The sequence below is a fragment of the Mobula birostris genome, chromosome 5 (genome assembly GCF_030028105.1).
Source record: "Mobula birostris isolate sMobBir1 chromosome 5, sMobBir1.hap1, whole genome shotgun sequence".
In the NCBI taxonomy this organism is placed as follows: domain Eukaryota; kingdom Metazoa; phylum Chordata; class Chondrichthyes; order Myliobatiformes; family Myliobatidae; genus Mobula; species Mobula birostris.
In genome coordinates this window covers 96327006-96349651 of record NC_092374.1, presented here as the reverse complement: position 1 = coordinate 96349651, position 22646 = coordinate 96327006, and the positions used below count along the sequence as shown (strand labels likewise).

The window sequence follows — 22646 nt, the reverse complement described above, 5'->3', positions numbered from 1 at the left end:
AGCGGTGAAATCATCGGACAAAGTCAGCATGGATTTGTGAAAGGAAAGTCATGTCTGACGAATCTCATAGAATTTTTTGAGGATGTAACTAGTTGAGTGGATAGGGGAGAACCAGAGGATGTGGTATATTTGGATTTTCAAAAGGCTTTTGACAAGGTCCCACACAGGAGATTAGTGTGCAAACTTAAAGCACACGGTATTGGGGGTAAGGTATTGATGTGGATGGAGAATTGGTTAGCAGACAGGAAGCAAAGAGTGGGAATAAATGGGACCTTTTCAGAATGGCAGGCAGTGACTAGTGGGGTACCGCAAGGCTCAGTGCTGGGACCCCAGTTGTTTACAATATATATTAATGACTTGGATGAGGGAATTAAATGCAGCATCTCCAAGTTTGCGGATGACACGAAGCTGGGTGGCAGTGTTAGCTGTGAGGAGGATGCTAAGAGGATGCAGAGTGACTTGGATAGGTTGGGTGAGTGGGCAAATTCATGGCAGATGCAATTTAATGTGGATAAATGTGAAGTTATCTACTTTGGTGGCAAAAATAGGAAAACAGATTATTATCTGAATGGTGGCCGATTAGGAAAAGGGGAGGTGCAACGAGACCTGGGTGTCATTATACACCAGTCATTGAAAGTGGGCATGCAGGTACAGCAGGCGGTGAAAAAGGCGAATGGTATGCTGGCATTTATAGCGAGAGGATTCGAGTACAGGAGCAGGGAGGTACTACTGCAGTTGTACAAGGCCTTGGTGAGACCACACCTGGAGTATTGTGTGCAGTTTTGGTCCCCTAATCTGAGGAAAGACATCCTTGCCATAGAAGGAGTACAAAGAAGGTTCACCAGGTTGATTCCTGGGATGGCAGGACTTTCATATGAAGAAAGACTGGATGAACTGGGCTTGTACTCGTTGGAATTTAGAAGATTGAGGGGGGATCTGATTGAAACGTATAAAATCCTAAAGGGATTGGACAGGCTAGATGCAGGAAGATTGTTCCCGATGTTGGGGAAGTCCAGAACAGAGGGTCACAGTTTGAGGATAAAGGGGAAGCCTTTTAGGACCGAGATTAGGAAAAACTTCTTCACACAGAGAGTGGTGAATCTGTGGAATTCTCTGCCACAGGAAGCAGTTGAGGCCAGTTCATTGGCTATATTTAAGAGGGAGTTAGATATGGCCCTTGTGGCTACGGGGATCAGGGGGTATGGAGGGAAGGCTGGGGCGGGGTTCTGAGTTGGATGATCAGCCATGATCATAATAAATGGCGGTGCAGGCTCGAAGGGCCGAATGGCCTACTCCTGCACCTATTTTCTATGTTTCTATGTTTCTATTACTAAGGAGAAGGTGCTTAGGAAGCTGTAACGTCTGAAGGTAGATAAGTCACCTAGCCCAGATGGTGTACACCCAAGGGTTCTGAAAGAAATGGCTGAAGAGATTGTGAAGGCATTAATAATGATCTTTCAATAATCACTAGATTGTGTTATGGTTCCGGAGGGCTGAAAAATTGCAAATGTCACTCCACTCTTTAAGAAGGGAGAGAGACAGAAGAAAGGATATTATTGGCTAGTTACCCTGACCTCAGTGGTTGGGAAGATGTTGGTGTTAATCATTAAGGAGGTGGTTTGGGGTACTTGGAGGCACATGATAAAACAGGCCATAGTCAGCATGGTTTCCTCAAGAGAAAATTTTGCCTGATAAATCTGTTGGAATTCTTTGAACAAATAGCAAGCAGGATAGACAAAGGAGAACCGGTGGATGTTGTGTACAAGGATTTTCAGAAGGTCTTTGACCAGGTGCCACATGTGAGACTGCTAAACAAGCTACGAGCCCATGATATTACAGGAAAGATACTAACATTGATAGAGGATTGGCTGATTGGCAGGAGATAAAGGGAACCTTTTCTGGTTGGCTGCCAGTAACTTGTGGTGTTCTACAGGGATCTGTGTTGGGATCGCTTCTTTTTACATTATATTTTAATGACCTGGATGACAGAATTGATGGCTTTTGGCCACATTTGCAGAGGATACAAGATAGGTGGAGGGGCAGGTAGTGTTGAGGAAGCAAGGAGACTGCAGAAGGACTTAGATAGGTTCTGAAGAGTGGGCATATGGAATACAGTGTCATGAAATATATGCCTTGCACTTTGGTAGAAGGAATAAAACCATAGGCTATGTTCTAAATGGGCAGAGCATTCAAAAATATGAGGTGCAAATGGACTTGGGAGTCCTTGTGCAGGATTCCTTGAAGGTTAACTTGCAGGTTGAGTCGGTGGTAAGGGTGGCAAATGAAATGTTAACATTCATTTTGAGAGGACTAGAATAGGAAAGCAAGGATGTAATGTTGAGGCTGTATAAAGCACCGGTGAGGCCTCACGGAGCAGTTTTGGGTCCCTTGTCTAAGATGTTGGAGAGGGTTCAAAGGGAGTTCGGAATGATTCAAGAATTAAAGGCTTGTCATAGGAGGAGCATTTGATGGCTCTGGGCCTCTACTACAGGAATTTAGAAGAATCGGGGTGGGGGTGGGAGGGGGGAGATCCCATTGAAACCTATCGAATGTTGAAAGGGCCAGATAGAGTGGCTGTGGATGGGATGTTTCCATTGGTGGGTGTGCCTAGGACCAGAGAACACAGCCTCAGAATGGAGATGCGGAATTTCTTTAGCCAGGGGGTGTGAATCTCTGGAATTTGTTGCCACAGGTGGCTGTGGAGATCAGGTCATTGAGTGTATTGAAGGCAGAGGTTGATAGGTTCAGGGTGTAAAAGGTTACAGGGGGAAGGCAGGAGAATGGTGATGAGAAGGAAATGCATCAACTATGATCCGACTCAATGGGCCAAGTGGCCTAATTCTCCTATCTCTTAATGTCTCTTGATCTATACGGTCTTTTGCAGATTGCAGTGATGTTGGTGTTATCTTGAAGATTATCGACTGTTAAAACGTTAGTCTCTGGAGTTATGCAGAAAGATGCAGCGTAAAAATGTTCTGATCTGTACTATGATGTTAGGCGCCTCCTTCCCAGAAAGATGTCAGGGCCAGATGAAGCAACACTCTGCCCCCTCTAAACATGCGTGTTCACACAACTGTATGCCTCAACATTGCGTGTATGTGATCAATTGTGGTGATGGGTACGACAGAGGGGCAGATTTACCTGTGAATTTCATGCTCCCACCTCGGAGCAGGATGTCTATGGTAGTGAGTGATGTAGGGGCTGTCTCACCAACCCCACCAACAACCAGAGTAACAGGGCAAGCCTTTTTCTGTGAGGTGACCCCCTGCCAGGAGTTACCCTCTTCCTCCCTCAATACAACTGTGTTCGCCTACTTTGACCTCAGGATAAGTGTATCTTCCTTTAAGATTACATGGTATAATTCCAATTCTTAAGCACCATTTTCTGACCGATTTTAAAAACTGGCCTATGACCTAATTTTTGACATCTGCCGCAAAGTTTGACTGGAATGTTAGTTGTGTGATATGAGTGGCGCTGTTGTGAAATTCACATTGAACAATGTGGCAAAGTTCAAAACGTTATGAAGGGCCTCGGCCCTAAACATCTGCTGTTTATTCCTCTATAGATGCTGCCCGACCTGTCGAGTTCCGCCATAATCTTGTGTATACTGCTGAAGATTTCCAGAATCTCGTGTTTATAGATTTCAAAACGTCACACTCAGTTTCAGTGTGTTTGTAGTTTTGGACCATTTGTAGACCAGTGGTATCGATAGGAGTGGCCAGAGCTTGTCAGCCATTGTTCAAGGAACATAGAAACATAGAAAATAGGTGCAGGAGTAGGCCTAAGCTCTGTTTACCTCATCAATCACATACGTTTAATCTGTTTGTAACATGGATGAAGGTGAGTTCATGCCCTCCTCAAGATCAATTCTCATTCAACTGCACGTGTATATAGAATCAGAATCAGGTTTATTATCACTGGCATGTGTTGTGAAATTTGTTAACTTAGCCACAGCAGTACAAAGCAATACATGATAATATAGAACGGAAAAATAATTAAGTAAATAAATTACAGTAAGTATATATATTTATATTGAATAGATTAAAAATAGTGCAAAAACAAAAATAATATATATATGAAAATGTGAGGTAGTTTTCATGGGTTAAATGTCCACACAGAAATCAGATGGCAGAGGGGAAGAAGCTGTTCCTGAATCACTGAGTGTGTGCCTTCAGGCTCCTGTACCTCCTTCCTGATGGTAACAGAGAGAAAAGGGCATGTCCTGGGTGATGGGGGTCCTTAATGATGGACACCACCCTTTTGAGGCACTGCTCCTTGGAGATATTTTGGGTACTATGGGGGCTAGTACCCAAGATGGAGCTGACTAAGTTTACAACTTTCCGTAGCTTCTTTCAGCCCTGCGCAGTAGCACCAACCCATAACCAGACATTGATGCAGCCTGTCAGAATGCACTCCACAGAATATCGCCAAATGAAACAGCGTTACTCCATGGCCAAGGTGTAAAGCACATTATCAGCAGGGCATAGCACATATAGTTATGATTTTAGAAAAACATACAGAAACAAAGAACAAATTAATGTCGTCCAAGTCCCTGATCAGAAGTTGCCCTGGTCTAGCTTGTTCTTCTGCTGAGCAAACACTAGAGGGCAGCAAACGCTAATGCTTCCTGAGTTGCTGAGATCCAATAGAATGCCCCCTCCCACTTTCAAATCTCTTACTAGCTCTTCTTTCAGTTAGTCCTGACAAAGGGTCTCGGCCCGAAACATCGACTGTACCTTTTCCTGGAGATGCTGCCTGGCCTGCTGCGTTCACCAGCAACTTTGATGTGTGTTGCTTGAAATTCCAGCATCTGCAGATTTCCTCGTGCTCCAGAATTTTGTGCATGTGGAAGATCAGCCCGGTCTCGAAGTTTGTGTGTTTCTTCTAGGCACTCCTGTCTCTTCCATGTGCTCCAGTATCCTCCCACTATCCTAAGGCATACGGGTTAGTTGTGGGCATGCCATGTTGGCATCAGGTGTGGTGACACGTGCAGGCTGCCCCCAGCACATCCTCAGGCTGTCTAAGTCTTTGGAGGGGGGAAAGGGGTAGGGGGAAGGAGAAGGGCAAAATGGGTGGGGGAAGGCTTTAGAGGGTGGGATGGTGGGAGAAGGGAGGGGGGCTGGGGGAAGGGGTTAGTGGTGAGAGGGAGGGGGAGGGTGAAAGGGGTCAAGGGGGGAAGGGATTTCTAGACTCCTCCACTATATGATGTGTTTCTGGTTACTCTTTTTTTAATTGCTATTTTGGAGTGATTTTGATTGGGGTGGACTGGCTCTGCGACCTGTAATCAACAAATGACCCTGCATGAAATTGAACTGAGCTACACTATGGTTTGATGTTTTATATTATGCGTTTTTCACTCGTTTTTTGCCCTTCGCAAGATTTGGTTTGTTTTTGCGTGTTGTGTGTTTGAAGTTTCTCTGTTTCGTGGCTGTTTGTGGGGAAGACGACTCTCAGGGTTGTATACTATCTACACTGATAATAAACATACTTTGAATCTTTGGATCTTCAGAGGAAATATCCACTCTGTCTAGGCTTTCAGTACGTTTCAATGTGATCTCCTCCCATTTTTCTAAACTCCAGCGAACACAGGTTCAGAGCCAAACACTCCAATGTTAACCCTTACATTCCCAGAATCATTCTTGTGAACCTCCTGTGGACCCTCTCCAATGCCAGCACATCTTTTCTTAGAAACAAGGTCCAAAACTGTTCACAATAAACCATATAACAATTACAGCATGGAAACAGGCCATCTCGACCCTTCTAGTCCGTGCTGAACTCTTACTCTCATCTAGTCCCACTGACCTGCACTCAGCCCATAACCCTCCATTCCTTTCCTGTCCATATAGCTGTCCGATTTAACTTTAAATGACAACATCGAACCTGCCTCAACCACTTCTGCTGGAAGCTCTTTCAATACTCCAAATGTGGTCTGACCAATGCTTTAAACATCCTGAGCATCACATCTTCAGCACACAGGTTCTCCAGTTCTGACTTTAGTTATTCATCAGCGAACAAAACTGCAGGTGCCAGATGCTGAAAATACTTAGCAGGTGTGGAGACTGACACAGGCGCCATTTTAGTTTGATGACCTTTCATCAGGACCTGGTGAAACATTAACCCTGTTTCTCTCTCCACAGGCACTGTCTGACCTGCTGAGTACTTTGTGAACTTTTTTCTTAATTTTAATCTTGCTCAGATCCAAAATGTAACAGGTCTTCAATAAGAACACTTCACATTGCTCTAGGCTGGTTACGTCAGGACCAAAGCTGAATTAGTTGTAGGGCTGTGATGTAACACAGCCCATCAGAGAGTACTGGTTGCAGGCAGAAGCAAGACAAGAAACTTGACACGTGGAGAAGATGCTTGAGAAAGGACTTCAATCTGGAAAGGTACAAGGTGATTCACTTTGGAAGGGCAAACTTGAAGGCAGAGTACAAGGTTAACAGCAGAGTTCTTACAAAGTGGAGGAACAGAAGGATTTTGGGGTTCACATGTGTAGACCCCTCAAGATTGCCGTGCGTTGAGAGGGTGGTTTAGATGATGTATGGTGTGTTGGGGTTCATTAGTCAGACTGAATTCAGGAGCCATGAGGTAGTGTTGCAGCTCTTTAAAACTGTAGTCAGACCACACTTGGAGTATCGTGTTCAGTTCTGCTCACTTCATTACAGGAAGGATGTGGAAGCTTTAGAGAGGGTGCAGAGGAGATTTACCAGAATGCTGCCTGGATTAGAGAGTGTGTCTTGTGAGGGTAGGTTGAGTGAGCTAGGGCTTTTCTCTTTGGAGCAAAGGAGGACGAGACGTGACCCGATAGAGGTGTACAAGATGATAAGATGCATAGATAGAGTGGACAACTAGAAACTTTCTCCAAGGGCAGAAATGCCTAATATCAGGGGGTGTAATTTTAAAGTGATTGGAGGAGAGGTAGGAGGGATATCAGAGGAAGTTGTTCTTTAAACAGAGAGCAGTGGGTGTGTGGAATGCCCTGCCAGGAGTGGTGGTACAGGCAGATACATTGGGAGCAGTTAAGTAGACACATGGGTAATAGAAAAGTAGAGGCTATGTGGGAGGCAAGGGTTAGATTGATCTCAGAATAGATTAAATGCTCGGCACAACATTGTGGGTTAAGGGGCCTGTACTGTACAGTACAGTATTGCTCTATGTTCTAAAAATCGGGACCAGTTGAGAACGGGGATCCAGAGAGAGAGAACAGCCCTGGTAACGCATAGATCACTCACCACACGCAGCTGAAGTATCTGTAATTTATTTACAACAATACTTGCATCCCTAAAGGAACCTCAGACACTGAGCGGGAATCTGTATAACCATTTAATTGTGAATCAATAATGTCAGCGACCGTTGCCGTTCGTTGCCCCTGCGTGTCATTCAGAGACGGAGAACGGAGGCCAGGAAGGGTCATTCTGCAGCTCCAGGTGCAGTTTCCTGTGCTTCAGCAGCGAGGCAGACGAACAGTACACATGGCTCAGCCAGTCCCACAGGCGGTGGTTGTTGGTCACCATCTCCTACAACAGACCAGACCATCCTCAGCGGGAAGCACGCCCTTCGAGAGGGGTCATCCCCAGTCCCCCGTCCAGAGCAGGGACAGGTCTTACACTCAGAGAGTGAGGCTGGATTGGGGAAAGTGGATGGTGGGAGGGGGGGGAGAGGGGCAGACTGGGGAACAGGAATAGAGAGAATGGAGGAGGGACAGTGGGAGAGGGGGACAGAGTACAGACTATGGAAGAGGGATTAGAGCAGGGGTTGCCAACCTTGAGTCCATAGACCCCTTGTTAAATGTTATAGGTCCATGGGATAAAAAAAGGTTGGGAACCCCTGGGTAGAGAAAGGGGAATTCACTCAAGAGGAGGGGATAGAGAAAGGGGGACACAGACTGGAGAACTGGTGGATGGACTGGGGAGTAGGGGCATGGGCTGTGGAGTAGTGGGAAGGAGAGGAGATTGACAAGGGAACAAGGAATATAGGGAGAGGGGGACAAACTTGGGATTGGAATAGGGAAAGGGGGTCAAACTTGGGATTGGAATAGAGAGGGATTGGAGGGAGTCATCCTGGGGGGGGGAGGGAATGGACTGAAGAGTGGAATAGAATAGAGAGGGATTGGAGGGAGTCATACTGGGGAAGGGGGGAGGGAATGGACTGAGGAATGGAATAGAATAGAGAGGGATTGGAGGGAGTCATCCTGGGGAAGGGGGGAGGGAATGGACTGAGGAATGGAATAGAATAGAGAGGGATTGGAGGGAGTCATACTGGGCAAGGGGGGAGGGAATGGACTGAGGAATGGAATAGAATAGAGAGGGATTGGAGGGAGTCATCCTGGGGAAGGGGGGAGGGAATGGACTGAGGAATGGAATAGAATAGAGAAGGATTGGAGGGAGTCATACTGGGCAAGGGGGGGAGAGAATGGACTGAGGAATGGAATAGAGAGAGAGAGAATGGTAAGGACCAAACTGGTGAACAGAATGGAGAAGGGAGACAGACAAGAGAACAAGGTGCGTCAAGAGGGACTATTGATTGGGGGATGGCAGAGAGAGGGGGGGATGGAAGATAGGGAAGGGGTGGATGGACTGGAAAATAGTAGGGGAGGGGGGAGGGGATGGACTGGGCAATGGTAGGGTAGGGGAGGGGACGGACTGGGCAATGGGAGGGGAGGGGACGGACTGGGCAATGGGAGGGTAGGGGAGGGGAGGGGACGGACTGAGCAATGGCAGGGTAGGGTAGGGAGGGACTGTGGAATGGTAGGGTAGGGGAGGGTAGAGACAGACTGGGCAATGGGAGGGTAGGGTGGAGAGGGGATGGACTGGGCAATGGTAGGGGAGGGGAGGGGACGGACTGGGCAATGGTAGGGTAGGGTGGAGAGGGGACGGACTGGGCAATGGTAGGGGATGGGAGGAGAGGGGACAGACTGGGCAATGGGAGGGGAGGGGACGGAGGGTAGAGACGGACTGGGCAATGGGATGGGAGGGGAGGGGACAGACTGGGCAATGGTAGGGTAGGGTGGAGAGGGGATGGACTGGGCAATGGTAGGGGATGGGAGGGGAGGGGACAGACTGGGCAATGGGAGGGGAGGGGACGGAGGGTAGAGACGGACTGGGCAATGGGATGGGAGGGGAGGGGACAGACTGGGCAATGGTAGGGTAGGGTGGAGAGGGGATGGACTGGGCAATGGGAGGGGAGGGGAGGGGACGGACTGGGCAATGGGATGGGAGGGGAGGGGACAGACTGGGCAATGGGAGGGTAGGGGAGGGTAGAGACGGACTGGGCAATGGTAGGGGATGGGAGGGGAGGGGACAGACTGGGCAATGGTAGGAGATGGGAGGGGACAGACTGGGCAATGGTAGGGTAGGGGAGGGTAGAGACGGACTGGGCAATGGTAGGGGATGGGAGGGGAGGGGACAGACTGGGCAATGGGATGGGAGGGGAGGGGACAGACTGGGCAATGGTAGGGTAGGGGAGGGGACGGACTGGGCAATGGTAGGGTAGGGTGGAGAGGGGATGGACTGGGCAATGGTAGGGGATGGGAGGGGAGGGGACAGACTGGGCAATGGGAGGGGAGGGGACGGAGGGTAGAGACGGACTGGGCAATGGGATGGAGGGGAGGGGACAGACTGGGCAATGGTAGGGTAGGGTGGAGAGGGGATGGACTGGGCAATGGGAGGGGAGGGGAGGGGACGGACTGGGCAATGGGATGGGAGGGGAGGGGATAGACTGGGCAATGGTAGGGGATGGGAGGGGACAGACTGGGCAATGGTAGGGTAGGGGAGGGTAGAGACGGACTGGGCAATGGTAGGGGAGGGGAGGGGACAGACTGGGCAATGGTAGGGTAGGGGAGGGTAGAGACGGACTGGGCAATGGTAGGGGATGGGAGGGGAGGGGACAGACTGGGCAATGGGATGGGAGGGGAGGGGACAGACTGGGCAATGGGAGGGGAGGGGACGGAGGGTAGAGACGGACTGGGCAATAGGATGGGAGGGGAGGGGACAGACTGGGCAATGGTAGGGAAGGGTGGAGAGGGGATGGACTGGGCAATGGTAGGGGATGGGAGGGGAGGGGACAGACTGGGCAATGGGAGGGGAGGGGACGGAGGGTAGAGACAGACTGGGCAATGGGATGGGAGGGGAGGGGACGGACTGGGCAATGGGATGGGAGGGGAGGGGAGGGGACAGACTGGGCAATGGGAGGGTAGGGGAGGGTAGAGACGGACTGGGCAATGGTAGGGGATGGGAGGGGAGGGGACAGACTGGGCAATAGTAGGGGATGGGAGGGGACAGACTGGGCAATGGTAGGGTAGGGGAGGGTAGAGACGGACTGGGCAATGGTAGGGGAGGGGAGGGGACAGACTGGGCAATGGTAGGGTAGGGGAGGGGACGGACTGGGCAATGGGAGGGGAGGGGACGGACTGGGCAATGGGAGGGGAGGGGAGGGGAGGGGACGGACTGAGCAATGGCAGGGTAGGGTAGGGAGGGACTGTGGAATGGTAGGGTAGGGGAGGGTAGAGACGGACTGGGCAATGGGAGGGTAAGGGAGGGGAGGGGACAGACTGGGCAATGGGATGGGAGGGGAGGGGACAGACTGGGCAATGGTAGGGTAGGGTGGAGAGGGGATGGACTGGGCAATGGTAGGGGAGGGGAGGGGACAGACTGGGCAATGGTAGGGTAGGGTGGAGAGGGGACGGACTGGGCAATGGTAGGGGATGGGAGGGGAGGGGACAGACTGGGCAATGGGAGGGGAGGGGACGGAGGGTAGAGACGGACTGGGCAATGGGATGGGAGGGGAGGGGACAGACTGGGCAATGGTAGGGTAGGGTGGAGAGGGGATGGACTGGGCAATGGTAGGGGATGGGAGGGGAGAGGACAGACTGGGCAATGGGAGGGGAGGGGACGGAGGGTAGAGACGGACTGGGCAATGGGATGGGAGGGGAGGGGACAGACTGGGCAATGGTAGGGTAGGGTGGAGAGGGGATGGACTGGGCAATGGGAGGGGAGGGGAGGGGACGGACTGGGCAATGGGATGGGAGGGGAGGGGACAGACTGGGCAATGGGAGGGTAGGGGAGGGTAGAGACGGACTGGGCAATGGTAGGGGATGGGAGGGGAGGGGACAGACTGGGCAATGGTAGGGGATGGGAGGGGACAGACTGGGCAATGGTAGGGTAGGGGAGGGTAGAGACGGACTGGGCAATGGTAGGGGAGGGGAGGGGACAGACTGGGCAATGGGATGGGAGGGGAGGGGACAGACTGGGCAATGGTAGGGTAGGGGAGGGGACGGACTGGGCAATGGGAGGGGAGGGGACGGACTGGGCAATGGGAGGGTAGGGGAGGGGAGGGGACGGACTGAGCAATGGTAGGGTAGGGTAGGGAGGGACTGTGGAATGGTAGGGTAGGGGAGGGTAGAGACGGACTGGGCAATGGGAGGGTAAGGGAGGGGAGGGGACAGACTGGGCAATGGTAGGGTAGGGTGGAGAGGGGATGGACTGGGCAATGGTAGGGGAGGGGAGGGGACGGACTGGGCAATGGTAGGGGATGGGAGGGGAGGGGACAGACTGGGCAATGGGAGGGGAGGGGACGGAGGGTAGAGACGGACTGGGCAATGGGATGGGAGGGGAGGGGACAGACTGGGCAATGGTAGGGTAGGGTGGAGAGGGGACGGACTGGGCAATGGTAGGGGATGGGAGGGGAGGGGACAGACTGGGCAATGGGAGGGGAGGGGACGGAGGGTAGAGACGGACTGGGCAATGGGATGGGAGGGGAGGGGACAGACTGGGTAATGGTAGGGTAGGGTGGAGAGGGGATGGACTGGGCAATGGTAGGGGATGGGAGGGGAGGGGACAGACTGGGCAATGGGAGGGGAGGGGACGGAGGGTAGAGACGGACTGGGCAATGGGATGGGAGGGGAGGGGACAGACTGGGCAATGGTAGGGTAGGGTGGAGAGGGGATGGACTGGGCAATGGGAGGGGAGGGGAGGGAACGGACTGGGCAATGGGATGGGAGGGGAGGGGACAGACTGGGCAATGGGAGGGTAGGGGAGGGTAGAGACGGACTGGGCAATGGGATGGGAGGGGAGGGGACAGACTGGGCAATGGTAGGGTAGGGTGGAGAGGGGATGGACTGGGCAATGGGAGGGGAGGGGAGGGGACGGACTGGGCAATGGGATGGGAGGGGAGGGGACAGACTGGGCAATGGGAGGGTAGGGGAGGGTAGAGACGGACTGGGCAATGGTAGGGGATGGGAGGGGAGGGGACAGACTGGGCAATGGTAGGGGAGGGGAGGGGACAGACTGGGCAATGGTAGGGTAGGGGAGGGTAGCGACGGACTGGGCAATGGGAGGGTAGGGGAGGGGACGGACTGGGCAATGGTAGGGGATGGGAGGGGAGGGGACAGACTGGGCAATGGTAGGGGAGGGGAGGGGACAGACTGGGCAATGGTAGGGTAGGGGAGGGTAGAGACGGACTGGGCAATGGTAGGGGAGGGGAGGGGACAGACTGGGCAATGGTAGGGTAGGGGAGGGTAGCGACGGACTGGGCAATGGGAGGGTAGCGGAGGGGACGGACTGGGCAATGGTAGGGTAGGGGAGGGTAGAGACGGACTGGGCAATGGGAGGGTAGGGGAGGGGAGGGGACGGACTGGGCAATGGGAGGGTAGGGGAGGGGAGGGGACGGACTGGGCAATGGGAGGGTAGGGGAGGGGAGGGGACGGACTGGGCAATGGTAGGGGATGGGAGGGGAGGGGACAGACTGGGCAATGGTAGGGTAGGGTAGGGAGGGTAGAGATGGACTGGGCAATGGGAGGGGAGGGTACGGACTGGGCAATGGTAGGGGAGGGGAGGGGACGGACTGGGCAATGGGAGGGTAGGGGAGGGGAGGGGACGGACTGGGCAATGGGAGGGTAAGGGAGGGGAGGGGACAGACTGAGCAATGGGATGGGAGGGGAGGGGACGGACTGGGCAATGGGAGGGTAGGGGAGGGGACGGACTGGGCAATGGGAGGGTAGAGGAGGGGAGGGGACGGACTGGGCAATGGGAGGGTAAGGGAGGGGAGGGGACAGACTGGGCAATGGGATGGGAGGGGAGGGGACAGACTGGGCAATGGGAGGGTAGGGGAGGGGACGGACTGGGTAATGGGAGGGTAGGGTAGGGGAGGGGAGGGGACGGACTGGGCAATGGGAGGGTAGGGGAGGGGAGGGGACGGACTGGGCAATGGGAAGGTAAGGGAGGGGAGGGGACAGACTGGGCAATGGGATGGGAGGGGAGGGGACAGACTGGGCAATGGGAGGGTAGGGTAGGGGAGGGGACGGACTGGGCAATGGGAGGGTAGGGGAGGGGACGGACTGGGCAATGGGAGGGTAGGGTAGGGGAGGGGACGGACTGGGCAATGGGAGGGTAGGGGAGGGGAGGGGACAGACTGGGCAATGGGAGGGGAGGGGAGGGGAGGGGACGGACTGGGCAATGGTAGGGGAGGGGAGGGGAGGGGACGGACTGGGCAATGGTAGGGTAGGGAGGGACTGTGGAATGGTAGGGTAGGGGAGGGTAGAGACGGACTGGGCAATGGGAGGGTAGGGGAGGGTAGAGACGGACTGGGCAATGGGAGGGTAGGGGAGGGGAGGGGACGGACTGGGCAATGGGACGGGAGGGGACGGACTGGGCAATGGTAGGGGAGGGGAGGGGGCGGAGTGGGCAATGAGAGGGTAGGGGAGGGTCAGAGCAATGGTGGGGTAGGGTAGGGTAGGGGGCAGATTGTGGAATGGGAGGATTGTGGAGCAGATAACGTAACTTGTGGAGAACACAGCAGAGATCTCTGTGGAGTCGGAGGAGGGGTGTTGCACCACAATTTCGGAATGTACAGCCCCACCCTTACGTGTAAATAGCAATTCTGCGTTACCTCCAGCAGGACGGACAATGCAAAATGAGCGATGACCATGAGCAAGATGTAGATTCTCCAGATGTAGGGTATGCACACAAACTGGGAGAGAGAGAGGGAGAACAATTAGCAATGGCCTCAGACCAGGACCTGACTGTGGGTCACAGCACCACCCTTCACACAGCGACACCACCCACATGGCATCTCACATCCAGGTCTGTGCAGAGACCACAGTCCCTCCTGTACCTGACTCCCACCGACCCCCACATCTCTGCGATTCCTACTCCATGAATACGGACACTGGATCACTGGGCCAAAAGAAGCAATTAGTCACAGACAGAAATTAGCTGTCTGTTCTGACCAACAAATCTCCTTTTCTAACTCGTGGGCCATGTCCCTCTGAAGCCCTGTCATACAGATACTTGTCCGCCCGTAACTGCCTCAACCACTCCCTCTGGGAGCTGGTTCCTCACATCCACTGCCTGCTGCGTTAAAAAAATGTTGTCCCTCAGGTTTTTATTAAAGCTTTCACTTCTAAGCTTAGAATTATCCCCTCATATACTCCCTCAGTACCGGCCGTCCTTCAGTACCACCCCTCCCACAGTGTGGCCCTCCCTCAGTACCACCCCTCCCAGTGTGACCCTCCCTCAGTACCACCCCTCCCAGTGTGACCCTCCCTCAGTACCACCCCTCACTGCTCCGTATTTTACGGTGATTATAACCTTGACCTTTGTTTCAGTAGTATCTATTTCCTCCAAGGAACCTGAAATTTGGGAGATTACCTCAAAAAAACTGTCGAGGCTCCTGCTCGGAAAGAGCATCAGGAAGAGGGTAAAAAGGTAAAGGGTGGCAAGAGCAGCCAGGAACAAATCTGTGGAGGAAATCACAGCAGAGTCACCCTGTGCTTCTTCCAAATCTCAGCACAATCAGTTGAAGGCAGCACACTCCGGACAATTACTCTTTGGAGTGAAGAAGGTTGAGAGGTGTCTCAATAGAGGTGTGTAAATGGCACGGCGGGGGGGGGGGGGCAGCCAGTGCCTTCTTTCGTGGGGTGGAAATGGCTAATACTGGGGGGGGCATAATTTCAAGGTAATTGGAGGAAATTACACGGGGGATGTCAGAAGTATGTGTTTTCACACACACAGTGTGGGGTGCATGGAACGCACTGCCTGTGGTGGTGGTAGAGGAAGATAACAGTGGGGCATTTAAGAGACTGTCAGATAGACATATAGTTGGGAAAACATGGAGGAGAGAAGGTATATTGACTTTGGAGTAGGTTCAAATGTTAGCACAACATTGAGGGCTGGAGGGCCTGTGCAGTTCTATGTTCTATAATCAGGGGTGACCTGACAGAGAGATTGACAGTAAAGTCAGATGGTTAAACTGGGATGGTTCCCTGGACCAAAGCAATGAAGACAATCATCTTCCCAGACTGGGTATTGTGTAACAAAATGGTTAATTTGCCAATTCACTGTGTGGAGGCGTCCTCAGGTAGAGTGAGGAAGAGAGGAGGGAAGGAAGGAAGGTGGGAGGAGAAAGAGAATGGTGAGAAAAGGGAGTTTTCCCCAGTGTGGAAGTGGGAAAGTGGGGTTCGTTAATCCAGAGTGCTTGGAAATCTGACAAACCAATGGATCTAGACAAGGAATAGCTTGTTTGGTAACTCTACTGGAACCAGTGGGGGGTGGGATCTCATTGAAACCTCCTGAATATTGAAAGGCCTAGAGAGAGTGGCCATGGAGAGGATGTGTCCAATTGTGGGAAAGCTTAGGACCAGAGGGCACAGTCTCAGAATAGAAGTCCCTTTAGAAAAGGGATGAGAAGGGATTTCTTTAGCCAGAGGGTGGTGAATCTTTGAAACTCATTGCCACTGATATAACCACATAACAATTACAACACAGAAGCAGACCATCTCGGCCCTTCTGGTCCGTGCCGAACTCTTACTCTCACGTAGTCCCACCGACCTGCACTCAGCCCATAACCCTCCATTCCTTTCCTGTCCATATAGTTGTCCAATTTAATTTTAAATGATGACTTCGAACCTGCCTCAACCACTCCTGCTGGAAGCTCGTTCCACACAGATACCACTCTCTGAGTAAAGAAGTTCCCCCTCATGTTACCCCTAAACTTTTGCCCTTTAACTCTCAACTCATGCCCTCTTGTTTGAATCTCCCCTACTCTCAATGGAAAAAGCCTATCCACGTCAACTCTATCTATCCCCCCCATAATTTTAAATACCTCTATCAAGTCCCCCCTCAACCTTCTATGCTCCAAAGAATAAAGACCCAACTTGTTCAACCTTTCTCTGTAACTTAGGAGATGAAACCCAGGTAACATTCTAGTAAATCTACTCTGTACTCTCTCAATTTTGTTGACATCTTTCCTATAATTCGGTGACCAGAACTGTACACAATACTCCAAATTTGGCCTTACCAATGCCTCATACAATTTCAACATTACATCCCAACTCCTATACTCAATTCTCTGATTAATAAAGGCCAGCATACCAAAAGCTTTCTTCACCACCCCATCCACATGAGATTCCACCTTCGGTGAACTATGCACAATTATTCCTAGATCCCTCTGTTCTACTGCATTCTTCAATGCCCTACCATTTACCATGTATGTCCTATTTTGATTAGTCCTACCAAAATGTAGCACCTCACACTTATCAGATGGCTACAGAAGCCAAGTCATTGGGTATACTTAAACCGGAAGTTGATAAGTTCTTGACTAGTGAGGGCATCAATGGTTATAGAGAGAAGGCAGGGGAATGGGATTGAGAGGGAAAATAAATCAGCCATAATGAATGGCAGAGCAGACTTGATGTGCTGAATGACCTAATTCTGCTCCAATGTCTGATGGAGAAGCAGTGGACTGCCTGTGATGGATGTGAGGCACTCACAGTTGGTGGAAATGGGTTGGCGAAAGGGTTTGCCGATGGAGAAGACGAAGGCGATGGTGATGTACTGGAAAACAGACACGAAGAAAATGGTGGTGTTAATGTAGTTGCTGATTTTCCACTGAATGTTGAAGAAAACTCCACTGCTGTTTTGTCTCTGTAGGGCCGGAGCTCCATAAAACGTATCATTGGACATGCAGGCCCTGTCGGAACAAACAACTTCATTATAGATTAGCTTTATTTGTCACATATGAATCAAAACATACAGTGATAAACATGAGAAATTCTATAGATGATGGAAGTCCAAAGCAAGAAACACAAAATGCTAGAGGAACTCAGCAGGTCAGGCAGCACCAATGGAAAAAAGCGAACGGTCGATGTTTGGGACTGATAAGGAAGCGGGAAGATGCCAGAATTAAAAGGTGGAGGAGGGGAAGAGGCTATTTGGAAGATGATTGGTGAAACCAGGTGGGTGGGAAAGTTCAAGGGCTGGAGAAGAAAGAAACTGACAGGAGAAAGGGAAGGAGGAGGGGACCCGGGGGGCAGTAATAGGCAGGTGAGAAGATGTGAAAGGTCAGAGTGGGAAATAATGGAAGGGAGGGGGGGGGTAATTTTTTTACCGGAAGGAGAAATCAATATTCATTGCCATCAGGTTTGGAGGGTACCCACATGGAATACAAGGTGTTGATCCTCCACCCTGAGGGTAGCCTCACCTTGGCACAAGAAGAGGCCATGGATCGACACTTTGGAATGGGAATGGGAAATAAGATGTTTGGCTAGAGTGAAGTCCTGCTTGTGGCAGATGGAGCAGAGGTGTTCGATGAAGTGGCCCCCCAAATTACATTGGGTCTCACCAATGTAGAGGAGGCCACATCAGGAGCACCAGACACAATAGATAACCCCGGCAGATTCACAGGTGAAGTGTTGCCTCACCTGGAAGGACTGTTTGGAGCCTGAATGGAGGTGAGTGAGGAGGTGTAGGGGCAGGTTTAGCATTTAGGCTGCTTGTAGGGAAAAGTGCCTGGAGGGAGAGATGAATGGGCAAGGGAAAATGGAGAGGGAGTAATCCTTGTACAAAGTGAAGGGGGAGGACGTAAAGATATGTTTAGAGATGTTCAGAGATGGCAGAAGTTACAGAGATAATGTGTTGGATGTGGGGGCTGATGGGGTGGTAGGTAAGGACAAGAGGAACTCCATCGGTATTACGATGGCGAGGAGATGGAGTGAGCATGGATGTACAGGATATGGAGGCGATGCGGGTGAGGGCAGCTTCAATAGTAGTGGGAGGGAAACCACGATCTTTAAAGGAGGATCTTTAAAGATCTTTAAACCACGATCTTTCCCCTCCTTCTTCCATCTCTCCCATGCTCCACTCCCCTCTCCTATCAGGTTCCTTCTTCAGCCCTTTACCTCTTCCACCCATTCTCTCCCAGCTTCTTACTTCATCGCCCCATCCCACCCACCCACCTTCCCCCCTCAGCTGGTCTCACCCGCCAGCTGGTGCTCCTCCCCTTTCCCTCACCTTCTTACTCTGGCTTCTGCCCTCTTCCTTTCCCCCTGTCTGTTGCTCTGGATTTCCACCATCTGCAGAATTTCCTGTCTGTCTCCTCCTCTCTCCCTCTCTGTTTCTCACACACAGACACACAAACAAGAGAAAGTCTCCAGATGCCGGAAATCCAGAGCACACAAACTGCTGGAGGAACTCAGCAGGTCAGGCAGCATCTATGGAAAAAAGTACAGTCGAGGTTTCGAGGACTGGAAAATAAAAGCTGAGGGGAAGATTTGAAAGGTGAGGGAAGGACAGAGAGAAACGGCAGGTGATAAGTGAAACAAGAATGATGCAAAGAGCGAGGAAGTTGATTGGTGAAAGAGACAGAAAGCCACGAGAAAGAAGAAAGTTGGTGGGGGGGAGGAGCACCAGAGGGAGGCGATGGGCAGGCAAGGCGATAACATGAGAGAGGGAAAGGGGATGGGAAACAGATCCATCCATGGCCTCCTCCACTGTTGGGATTAGGACCACACTTAGGCTGGAGGAACAACACCTTATATTCTGCTTGGGTAGCCTCTGACCTGATGGTATGAACATTGATTTCTCAAACTTCCAGTAATGCCTCCCCTCCCCCCCTTCACCATTTCCCATCCCCTTTCCCTCTCTCATGTTATCTCCTTGCCCACCTCAGATTTCTTTCTCCAGTCCTGCAGAAGGGTCTCAGCCCGAAATGTTGACCGTTCACTCTTTTCCACAGATGCTACCTGGCCTGCTGAGTTCCTCCAGTATTTTGTGTGTGTCTTACACACACACACACACACACACACACACACACACACACACAGATACACACTCTCACACTCTCTCAGCCACGTACTGTGCTCCCTGGTCCCAGGAGTTATACCAAGGCTGGACCTGGACGAGATGGAAGCCCGTCAGCTGGAAGGCAGCGCAGACTCCGATGTGCATCAGGACGGACACGAGGATCTGTGGTGATACAAGCCTGGCGTTGGGACGCTGTGGAACCAGGTGCTCGTAAGCCTGGTTCCTGCTCACTGAGGGCAGAAGGGAAGACCAAGTGAGAGCGTGTCCAGGCCCAAGGCCAATTGTCCCATCACATCTGTGCTTGAGCTAGTCCACCTCAGGACCAGCAGCCCCTTTCTTTCGTTACCCTCCTCTCCCCACCCCACCCTCACTGTGTCCTTTATCTTTCTACCACTAATTTTGCCTTTGAATATGGCATTTGACACATTTTAATGTAAAAAGATGCTCAGAAAGGGGAAGTACATGAGGAACAAATAGAACATTTCTTTTTTGTGGTGGCACGGTAGCCTAGCGGTAGTGTAACCCTTTACAGTGCCAGCATCCCGTGTTCAATTCCCACCACTGTCTGTAAGGAGGCAGTACCTTCTCCCTGTGATCGTCTGCAATTCCCCTGGGTGGGACTTACTAGAGATGGCAATGGCACTTGTGATGAAGAGGTCCTCGTACAAGAATTCCCAGTTACCCAGGTTACTGGAGATCTGAAAATGAGGAACGGGGAGAGAGTGAGAAGTAGGAGCAACTGATCCACCCCCCATCAGAAAAACAGACTGATCCCTCCCACTGATCAGCAGACAACATGCAACAGGCAGAGAGCTCTGACCTCCCACTTCAGTAAGGCCTCAGCTGGGCTCAGGACCACTGTGGGAGGGGCCTTTCTGAGGGACAGTCACACTGTGGGAGGGGTCACACTGTGGGAGGGTCACACTGTGGGAGGGGTCACACTGTGGGAGGGGCCTTTCTGAGGGACAGTCACACTGTGGGAGGGTCACACTGTGGAAGGGACCTTTCTGAGGGACAGTCACACACTGTGGGAGGGGCCTTTCTGAGGGACAGTCACACTATGAGAGGGGTGGTACTGAGGGAGGGTCACACTGTGGGAGGGGTGGTACTGAGGGAGGGTCACACTGTGGGAGGGGTGGTACTGAGGGAGGGTCACACTGTGGGAGGGGTGATACTGAGGGAGGGTCACACTGTGGGAGGGGTGGTACTGAGGGAGGGTCACACTGTGGGAGGGGTGGTACTGAGGGAGGGTCACACTGTGGGAAGAGTGGAACTGAGGAAGGGTCACGCTGTGGGAGGGGTGGTACTGAGGGAGGGTCGCACTGTGGGAGGGGTGGTACTGAGGGAGGGTCGCACTGTGGAGGGGCGGTACTGAGGGAGGGTCGCACTGTGGGAGGGGTGGTACTGAGCGAGGGTCACACTGTGGGAAGAGTGGAACTGAGGAAGGGTCACGCTGTGGGAGGGGTGGTACCGAGGGAGGGTCACTCTGTGGGAGGGGTGGTACCGAGGGAGGGTCACTCTGTGGGAGGGGTGGTACCGAGGGAGGGTCGCACTGTGGGAGGGGTGGTACCGAGGGAGGGTCGCACTGTGGGAGGGGTGGTACCGAGGGAGGGTCACACTGGGAGGGGTGATACTGAGGGAGGGTCACACTGTGGGAGGGGTGGTACCGAGGGAGGGTCACACTGTGGGAGGGGTGGTACTGAGGGAGGGTCACACTGTGGGAGGGGTGGTACTGAGGGAGGGTCACATTGTGGGAGGGGTGGTACTGAGGGAAGGTCACACTGTGGAGGGGTGGTACTGAGGGAGGGTCACACTGTGGGAGGTGTGGTACTGAGGGAGGGTCACACTGTGGGTGAGATGAATCGGAGGGAGGGTCACACTGTGGGAGGGGTGGTACTGGAGGGTCACACTGTGGGAGGGGTGGTACTGAGGGAGGGTCACACTGTGGGTGACATGAATCGGAGGGAGGGTCACACTGTGGGAAGGGTGGTACTGAGGGAGGGTCACACTGTGGGAGGGGTGGTGCTGAGGGAGGGTCACACTGTGGGAGGGGTGGTACTGAGGGAGGGTCACACTGTGGGAGGGGTGGTACTGGAGGGTCACACTGTGGGAGGGGTGGTACTGAGGGAGGGTCACACTGTGGGAGGGGTGGTACTGAGGGAGGGTCACACTGTGGGTGAGATGAATCGGAGGGAGGGTCACACTGTGGGAGGGGTGGTACTGGAGGGTCACACTGTGGGAGGGGTGGTACTGAGGGAGGGTCACACTGTGGGTGAGATGAATCGGAGGGAGGGTCACACTGTGGGAGGGGTGGTACTGGAGGGTCACACTGTGGGTGAGATGAATCGGAGGGAGGGTCACACTGTGGGAGGGGTGGTACTGGAGGGTCACACTGTGGGTGAGATGAATCGGAGGGAGGGTCACACTGTGGGAGGGGTGGTACTGGAGGGTCACACTGTGGGTGAGATGAATTGGAGGGAGGGTCACACTGTGGGAGGGGTGGTACTGGAGGGTCACACTGTGGGAGGAGTGGTACTGGAGGGTCACACTGTGGGTGAGATGAATCGGAGGGAGGGTCACACTGTGGGAGGGGTGGTACTGGAGGGTCACACTGTGGGTGAGATGAATCGGAGGGAGTGTCACACTGTGGGAGGGGTGGTACTGAGGGAGGGTCATACTGTGGGAGGGGTGGTACTGAGGGAGGGTCACACTGGGAGGGGTGATACTGAGGGAGGGTCACACTGTGGGAGGGGTGGTACTGAGGGAGGGTCACACTGTGGGAGGGGTGGTACCGAGGGAGGGTCACACTGTGGGAGGGGTGGTACTGAGGGAGGGTCACACTGTGGGAGGGGTGGTACTGGAGGGTCACACTGTGGGAGGGGTGGTACTGAGGGAGGGTCACACTGTGGGAGGGGTGGTACTGAGGGAGGGTCACACTGTGGGAGGGATGGTACTGAGGGAGGGTCACACACTGGGAGGTGTGGTACTGAGGGAGGGTCACACTGTGGGAGGGGTGGTACTGAGGGAGGGTCACACACTGGGAGGTGTGGTACTGAGGGAGGGTCACACTGTGGGAGGGGTGGTACTGAGGGAGGGTCACACTGTGGGAGGGGTGGTACTGGAGGGTCACACTGGGAGGGGTGGTACTGAGGGAGGGTCACACTGTGGGAGGGGTGGTACTGGAGGGTCACACTGTGGGAGGGGTGGTACCGAGGGAGGGTCACACTGTGGGAGGGGTGGTACTGAGCGAGGGTCACACTGTGGGAGGGGTGGTACTGAGGGAGGGTCACACTGTGGGAGGGGTGGTACTGAGGGAGGGTCACACTGGGAGGGGTGATACTGAGGGAGGGTCACACTGTGGGTGAGATGAATCGGAGGGAGGGTCACACTGTGGGAGGGGTGGTACTGGAGGGTCACACTGTGGGAGGGGTGGTACTGAGGGAGGGTCACACTGTGGGAGGGGTTGGACTGGAGGGTCACACTGTGGGAGCGGTGGTACCGAGGGAGGGTCACACTGTGGGAGGGGTGGTACTGAGCAAGGGTCACACTGTGGGAGGGGTGGTACTG

General features: G+C 53.0%; 1 protein-coding gene across 2 annotated transcripts in view; it reads right to left on the bottom strand.

Moving 5' to 3' along the window:
* Positions 1 to 6082: 6082 nt before the first annotated feature.
* Positions 6083 to 22646, bottom strand: part of LOC140197901 (polyamine-transporting ATPase 13A3-like) — a 67377-nt gene continuing 50813 nt past the window's right edge. Inside the window, exons 17-22 of one of the 2 annotated variants that reach the window (XM_072258487.1) lie at positions 19705 to 19777; positions 19132 to 19309; positions 16769 to 16968; positions 14649 to 14737; positions 13888 to 13968; positions 6083 to 7520 (exon numbers count right to left, since the gene is read on the bottom strand). In XM_072258487.1, coding sequence (XP_072114588.1) covers positions 7380 to 7520; positions 13888 to 13968; positions 14649 to 14737; positions 16769 to 16968; positions 19132 to 19309; positions 19705 to 19777 — 762 coding nt within the window. In that variant the 3' untranslated portion in view covers positions 6083 to 7379. The remainder of the gene's footprint in view (positions 7521 to 13887; positions 13969 to 14648; positions 14738 to 16768; positions 16969 to 19131; positions 19310 to 19704; positions 19778 to 22646) is intronic. The other variant, XM_072258488.1, reaches the window with a different exon arrangement.